General features: G+C 35.9%; 1 protein-coding gene across 3 annotated transcripts in view; it reads left to right on the top strand.

Moving 5' to 3' along the window:
* Positions 1-8588, top strand: part of UNC79 (unc-79 homolog, NALCN channel complex subunit) — a 310022-nt gene that overhangs the window by 5908 nt on the left and 295526 nt on the right. For all 3 annotated transcript variants that reach the window (XM_044662137.1, XM_044662136.1, XM_044662138.1), the window contains exons 2-4: positions 2672-2764; positions 4846-4901; positions 7478-7607. In XM_044662137.1, the coding sequence (XP_044518072.1) occupies positions 2672-2764; positions 4846-4901; positions 7478-7607 (279 nt within the window). The remainder of the gene's footprint in view (positions 1-2671; positions 2765-4845; positions 4902-7477; positions 7608-8588) is intronic.

The following is an 8588-nucleotide window of genomic DNA, read 5'->3' as shown; positions in this document are numbered from 1 at the left end:
CTAGGCATGGTTTATGCCAAGGCACTTGTGCAGAAGATGGAATGTTATTATAAAGGCATAAAGGAACCTTATACATTTTTTTCTGAAAGTCTTTTCCTTATACTTGGTTATGTGCGATGGAGGAGAATGGGATTGAAAACTTTTGAGTTTTCTGATTACGTGATTAGTATGGGAGCAGGGGAGGTATGGATGGAGGGAGAGGGGAGAGGGGGGAGAGAGAGAGAGAGAGAGAGAGAGAGAGAGAGAGAGAGAGAGAGAGAGAGAGAGAGAGAGAGAGAGAGAGATTGATTTTGAATGGTCTTTTCCTTGCTGTTTGTATTCTTGTCTACATTCAGCCTCATGGGTACAGATTTCACATCTGTTTACATCAGACCTTTTGAAAAACTAGATACAATGAATGAATGATGAGTGCTTGTGCATATTTACTAAATTGGGGTGAGCTGTTTGTATTCAGTCTTTCAGAAGACCCAAGTATTTTTTTTTTTTTTTACATATCATCAGAGTCAATTTCTCAAGGTTTTTCAAGGGAAAAGCTCTTAACTTTCTGATTCGGTTACACTTTAGTGAAAACATAGACTAATAGTGATTAGAAAGACAGCTTTCTTTGGTAACTCATTTCAGAATGTTATCCTTACTTTGAGGTGGGGTTAGAACAAAATTGAAAACATTCTCAAATTAACAATATGACAGAAAATATTTAAATCCTCCCTCTCCCACACCCCATCAGTCTGAAAGGCTGGCTGGTATAGAGGAAAGATTACTAGATCAACAAAAAAGAACTAGATTGAATTACCAGCTGTGTAACCTTGGACAAGTCACTTTGTTTCTTGGCACATCATTTTTCTCATCTGTAAAAAAGGAATAATAATGCCTGCTCTGTCCATTTCACAGGTTTATTACTTGGAAAGTATTTTATAAAATGGAAAGTCCTATAGTAACATGAGCTAGTTAGAATTCTTCTATTCTTCTAAAAGGAAGGTAGCAACAATATAGCCTTAAAAAAATACCTACCTTCTGTCCTAGAATTGATATTAAGGGGGCAGCTGGATAGCTCAGTGGATTGAATCAGGCCTAAGAGACGGGAGGTCCTAGGTTCAAATCTGGCCTCAGACACTTCCCAGCCGTATGACCCTGGGCAAGTCACTTGACCCCCATTGCCTAGCCCTTACCACTCTTCTGCCTTGGAGCCAATACACAGTGTTGACTCCAAGACGGAAGGTAAGGGTTTAAAAAAATTGATATTAAGTATTGGTTATAAGGCAAAAGAGCAGTAAGAGCTAGCTATTGGGATTAAGTGACTTGCCTAGCATTACACAACTAGGAAGTGCTTGAGGCTAGATTTCAACCCAGGACTTCCTAGTCTCTAGGGCTGACTATCCACTGAGCCGCCTAGCTGCTCCTAACAATAACAATATAATAACCCCTTCAAATTCTTCCAGAAGTCCTTACTACCAAATACAAACCTTCCAGATTTTTTCCATGCTATATAACATAATTCAGGTCCTGTATTGCAGTTTTTAATCCTCTGTGCTAGACAGATAGATCTAAAGTTCTATCAATTGTGTGTTATTTTTTTTCTTTTCCTCAAGTTGTTCCCTATTCTTAGAACAATACAACATCAACTTTTCTGTTGTCCAAATGAGGAAAGTATAAACATCAAGGTGATGGTGGGTGGCTCAGGAGTGTTCTACTTGTTGGCTAGGGGATGCTGTGTTTAAAACTGACACCTAAGGTCTCTTGTCCCTGTATATCTCTGATCTTAGTAAACAGAAGTGTAGGAGGTCCACTCACTGGTTGGAGGTCCATCCAAGGGTCTGTTCAGAGAGTTGTTGAAAGTGGAGTGACAGTGCCAAAGAAGACAGCAAAAGCAGGAGTTGAGAGGTTTGGGTTAGGTTGGCTCACAGGAATTAAAGATGGGAACTGGGTGAGAACATGGTGCCAGAGGAAGCCATCAGAGTCAGGAAAGACAGAGTAAATCAGGAAATCTGGGAGTGAAAATCAATGATCCTTTGGTATGCTCTTCCCATGTTCTGATGGAAAGTCCTTGTGCAATGAAGCTGCATTTATTAACCATGTTTCCCTCCACTAATGAAAGAGGGAAGGCCATCAGTTACCAGGATTTACTTAAACAATTTGCTCCCTACCCATTTCCTCTTTAGAACTTTTGGGATTTGGCTCAAAATCCACTTCTTCAAAAATGCCTTCCATAATTAGCTATCTAATATCCATTACATGGCCTCCAAATGATCTTCATTTTTTTGCTTATGTCATCATCCACACTATAAACATTTGTGTAGAACCAGAAGTGAAGAGCACTGCTTGTATGTGTTGATTTTACATGGTTGTACTCTATGATCCTCTTTCCCTCCCTTCCTCCCTCTCTTCCTTTCTTCCTTCCTCCCTTTCTCCCTTCTCCTACTCCTTCCTTTCTCACTCCTTCCTTCTCTCCTTCCTTTATTCCCTCTTTCATTTGTTCATTCCTTCCTTCCTTCTTTCCTTCTTCCTCCTTCCCTCCCTTCTTTCCTTATTTATTGTGCAGAACATTGGGGAAGTACAAAATTTGTATCAGATACAATGACTACCCTCATGGAGATTGAGTCAGTTATCATGCTTTATACAATATGGTAAATAAGAAGTACATTATATCTAATCTAAAAATGTTTACTTCCAGTGGGCTCATCCAGGAGAGAAAGTGTTCCTGCCCATGTTAATCTCTCTGCATCTTCCATGTTAATGATAGCAATGCAGTACACATCGAACCCAGGTAGGTAGAGTGTAAGCTGCTTCCATTTCCTCCCAAAGGCCTGGAGCTTTAAGCCCATTACAAAACAATCATCAAATACTCTTATGACTCTAAACAGGCTGTGAATTCTCATTTTGAGAAAGACTTCTTTTGGTAGAATAGAGAGATTTTAGGAAACCTATTGGAAAACAGGCATTTGAATCAAAATAGAATTTTCTTCAACCTTCTTGTAGAGGCGAGAAAAAACTTGCTGGCTCATGATGCTTTCATTGAAAATATGTAAGTAGAAATAGACATGTATATTCACATTAGAATGGAACTTATTAACCCGGTGGTTGAGATTTGTATCTAGTGTGCTTTTTTGCACAGGCTTTTCTGTAAGTGAATTCTGCAAAATGACCTTAAAGGCCAAATTGTTCTGAGTCACATTCTAGTTGTGTAAAATAAGGTTTTATTTGATTTTTTAAAACTCTCATTTTATGAGAAAAATAAAAACTGGATGACATAGTACCCAACTTTTAACTTCAGCTTTTATGATTAATTTCTTCAAATATTCTTAAGTATCAATAAATATAAGGTCCTCATATGAAGAGCATAAGAATTTCATGAACAAACAAATAAATGAATGTGTATATATATATGTATGTATACATGTATATATATATATATATATATTTGAGTATGGAATCATTTCCATATATCACTCTATTGCAGAGCAAGAATAAGATAAAGTTCATATTTATTACATTTCTGATTGTACTGTAAAGAAACTTAGTCTAGAATCTGGCCAAGGAAGGTCCAACTTTAATGTTTTAATATTAATAAATACTGTCTACCTCGTGTTTTCTCTGCATCATATAAATAAATACTCATATGAGCAAATAGGTACTCTAAAATATTGTCTCATTTTCACTGGGGAAAATCCCTATCACCGCTTTTCTCATATACTTTGTCTTAGCCTAGAAAAGTTTTACAATGAGAGAACTGAGACCCAGAGAAGAAAGTGCCTAGCTCATAATCACACACTTATTTTGTGTTGGAATAGGGACACAAACTCAGGTTTTCTGAATCCAAGGCCATTGTTTTCTTCCACACTGGGTGCCTTTTTGAGGAATTATCAAAGAATAAAACAATTCTCTCCCCCGGGATTCTCTGCCATTAGGTGATAGGGTATTGATCAGCCTATTCTGAGGTCATTTGAATTTATTATAGGAATTGCAAATGGTAGCCTGGTTGTTGTAACTCATTGTCTGGTCTTGTAGCTTATGGGATGAAAATTATCTCTTGCTGATACTCAATCTACATGTAATAATTGAACTGTGCAGGGTATTATATTAGATATGATAGGGGACACCAAAAATAAAAGACACAGGCACTGTGTTCTGGGAATTTCATAGCTTAGTTTAGGAGGCAAAACATATAGTCAAGGTGGTATGAGATAGGTGCCAAGTGAATTGAAACCAAGAATAAATGGTAGTGAGGATTTGAATGAAAAGAGAGCACACCTTGGGATGGGGAGCATAGTCAAGGAAGGCCTCAATTTAGATCTATTAGCTTGTTTTGTCAAGTCTCTTCTTTCTTCTCAAGTATTTTTTGACTTTCTTTAAATCCAGGTGACATATACTATATCATGATTCCTATGAATCTCTTAAGTTTTACTTTGTTAATATGATAAATTAAATGTTTCTAATAGAAACTGAAATAAAGACCATGAAATTCTGAGGCTATTTCTATTCTTTGGAACTTTGATGAAATAAAAATGATTTTTTTTCTAGTGCTAACTGTAATCCTTGGCCTGAAAGTTTAGAGATCTGATTTTGAATCCCAGCTTTGCCAGTAACTTACTTTGTGATCTTGGCCTAGTCACTTGACTTCTCTTGACGTTAGGCTCTTCTTTGTAAAATAAGATTAGATTACATAATTGTAAGATTTCTTTTCAGCTATGATGTTTTATGTTGCAGTTTTCTCAGGTCTTTTCTAGCTATGACTTATTCATTGATGAGTTATAGTTATATAGCTTATAATTATAGTATCTATAAGCAATTTCTCCCCTTGTGTTTACAAGTTAATCTCATGTTCAAATTGCATTTTCCTTCTTCTAGTGTATCATTGCCAATTATTGGAATGCCTCATGAAATATAAGCAAGAAGTCTGGAAAGTAAGTTTTGGATCAGTTTTGTTACTGGTGGATGTAAATGAACTTATGTAATACTTTAGAAGATGGTTGACAAATATAAATTACTGTATAGGTCAAATATATTAAAATCCTGCTCTCCAGATATGACAGGGACTCTAATTCTTCTCTTAGTAGTGAATCTATTTTTTATTCGGAACAGAAATGATTCTTTAATAACACTGTATAAACTAGAAATCTTCTCAATAAGAACAGGAGAGACAAGGATGCCCATTATCACCAATGTAATTTAACATAGTGTTAGAAATGCTAGCAAAAGCAATAAGAAAAAGAAATTGAAGGAAACTGAATAAAGAGATAATAAAACTCTCTTTTTGCAGACTATATGAATATATATTTTTGGAAAATCCTAGAGACTTAATTAAAAAGTTAGCTGAAAAAATGAATAATTTTAGCAAAGAAGTAGTATATAAAACAAGCACACACTAATCATTAGCATTTTTATGTGTCACTAACAAAGCTTTGTAAGAATAGGTAATATGAGATACTCCATTTAAAGTAACTGTAGCCAGAACAAAATACCTGGGAGTATACCTGCCAAAAGAAACCCAGGAACTACATGAACATAATTAGAAAACACCTTTTATACAAATTAAGTCTTATTTAAATAATTAGAGAAATAGTCATTGTTCATAGGTAGACAGAGCCAAAGTAATAAAAATGATAGTTCTACATAATCTACTTATTCAATGCCATCCCAATGAAATTAGCAAAAATTATTTTATTGACCTAGAAAAATAATAAAATTCATTTGGAAGAACAAAAGGTCAAGAAAATCAAAAGAATTAATGAAAAAAGCAAAGGAACAAGGTCTAACATTACCATATTTGAACTGTATGACAGTAATTATCAAAACTATCTGGTAGTGGCTAAGAAGTAGAAGGAGTGATCAATGGAACAGAAAAGATATACAACAAGTAGTAATAAAAGATTATAGTAACCTTGCAGTTGACATGAGTAAAGATCCAAGCTTTTGGGATAAAAATTCACTATTTGGTAAAACCTGTTGGGAAAACAGAAAAATAGTCTGAGATGTGGAAAAATGGAGAAACTAATATGTTGTTGGTGGAACTGTGAACTGGTCTATTTTGGAAAGCAATTTAGAATCAGGACCACAGAGTTATAAAACTATGTATTCCCTTTGACTAGCAATACCAGGCCTGTTTCCTAAGGTGATCAGGGAAAAAGGAAAAGAACCTATATATTCTCAAATATTTATAGGAGCTCTTTTTGTAGTGGCCAAGGACTGGAAATTGAAGGGGTGTCCATCGATTGGGGAATAGCTAAAGAAATTTTGGCATATGGGCATATGATTGTGATGAAATTCTATTACTGTAAGAAATGTTGAGCAGAAAAAAACCATGGAAAAACCTAAATGATATTATGAGGAGCAAAATGAGCAGAACCAAGAGAACATTATATTTAACACCAGAAATATTGTTTGAAAAATAAATTGTGTATATCTACCCCCAAAGAAAGAACTGATAAATAGAAACAAACATAGTTTTTATATGTATATTTCAAATGAAGCCTTCTTAAGTGTGGGAAGGGGAAGGAGGGAAGGAGATACCTGGGAAATTTCATGTAACAAAGAAATGAATAATTTTTTTGAAAAGACCAGTGTGATGACAGAATAAGTTGATGAACATGTCTTCATTCTAGGAATTTAGCTTTATTCTGTTTCTCTTATATTTTCAGATGACAGATTATTTAACCTAAGTAAAAAAAAAATTTGTCTTTTTCCCATAACAGATGAGCTTTTTAAAAATGACACATATGTATTGGGAATGAAGACACTAAACGATAACTCTAGTCCAACTATCAATAACATGCAATTAGGTCTTAATCAATGATACATGAAAAACCCAGTGGAATTGTGCGTTGGCTAAAGGGGTTTGGGTTTGGGTTTGGAGAGGGAAAGAACATGAAACATGTAACTATGAGAAAATGTTCAAAATAAAAATAAAAAAATAAAAATGACACATATGTAGGCCAAATCCTTGTTAGAATATTAATCTCTGGAGTGCAGCTGGGTGACTCAGTAGATTGAAAGCCAGGTCTAGAGACTAGAGGTTCAAATCTGGCCTCAGACACTTCCTAGCTGTGTGACCCTGGGCAAGTCACTTAATGGCCATTGCCTACCCCAAACCACTCTTCTGCCTTGAAACTAATACATATTATTGATTCTAAGACAGAAGGTAAGTGATTTAATAATAATAAAAAAGAATACTAATCTTTGGTGAACAGAATTTGGTTGAATTTTTGTTAATACATAATTTTTGTTAATAGATAATTCTGAAGGGCTTGGTTGTAAGGTGAAGTGGTCTCTTTTATTAGATAGGTCCACAGTACATTCTTTAGGGTATATTACTGTAGATATGATTTTTACATTTAAAAAATAAATTTAAAAATACATTTTTTATAAAAATGCATTTTTTATTGCTTAACTCACTGTAAAATCTAGTCATATTTCTTTAGTAATGTTGAATGACTTTTTTTTCTGTTCTCTGATGCTGAATGAATTTTCTCTTCCTCTTTAGGATTTGCTATATGTAATAGCGTATGGACCTTCTCAAGTGAAACCACCAGCTGTGCAGATGCTCTTTCACTATTGGCCCAATTTAAAACCTCCGGGGGCCATAAGTGAGTACAGGGGATTACAGTACACAGGTAAGAGCACCACCTAGTGAGAGAAATGGTTCCAGGGCTGACTGAGGCCCCAGGCTGGGTCATGGAGGGGCCCTAAAGATGGAGGTGACTGAGAATGGTGAGAACATCCACCTGGGACCTAGAGCGGACCCCCAAATAGGAAGAAAGCCCCAAATGCTCTTAGGGGTTTTGCTCTGGTCACAGAGTTGCTATAGGGTCAGTGATAATGGACACTTGCCTAGGAGACCATTATATTAGAGTGGAAAGGACAGTGGTGATTGGGAATACTGGGGTTCAAGTCCTGCTTACTAGCTGCGTGACTGGGAAAGTGATTGGACCTCTCTGAGCCCCAGCCTTCTCATCTTTAAGTAGTGACAATAATACCGCTACCACCTAATTGTTGTAAGGAAAGTGATTTGTAAACTTTAAAGTATTATGTAAAAGAGAGGAGACATAATAGATAAAAAGGTCTGCTTGTTAAGAGTTTTGGCTGTGGAAGTCCCACTTTATGCACTGAGGTGGCTCTACAGAGGTGAACAGAGCAGTAGTTAATATCCACTTGTTCTCATGCCTCTCTGCAGGTGCCTAAAAATAAACAGTACGAGAAACATGGCTATTTTCTTCAAGTATTTGAAGTGCTGTAGAATAGAAGGATTAGAGTTGTTCTCCTTGATCTAAAAGGGAAGAACTAGGATCGATGGGTACAAATTGCGCAAGCAGATGTTGACTTCTTTAAGGTTCAGAACTTTCCAAAAGTGGATGAGACTCCTTCAGAAAACTGGCATTTCCCCATCCCTAGAAGCTGTTAAGCAGAGGTTGGATGACTTTTTGTCAGGAATGCCGGTGAGCAAATTCATGCTCAGATATTCTTTGGGTTAAATGGTTCTGGGGTCCCATCTGACTTTGAAATTTTCCATTTTTATTGATTTAACCCCTAATAGTTGATCAGGGCTTCTTTGTACTGATTCCAACTTTGAGCAGATGAGTCTGAAAAATATTGAT

This window comes from Gracilinanus agilis, chromosome 2 (genome assembly GCF_016433145.1).
Source record: "Gracilinanus agilis isolate LMUSP501 chromosome 2, AgileGrace, whole genome shotgun sequence".
In the NCBI taxonomy this organism is placed as follows: domain Eukaryota; kingdom Metazoa; phylum Chordata; class Mammalia; order Didelphimorphia; family Didelphidae; genus Gracilinanus; species Gracilinanus agilis.
Note: the sequence above shows the minus strand (reverse complement) of the source record. Positions and strands in the feature narration are given on the sequence as shown.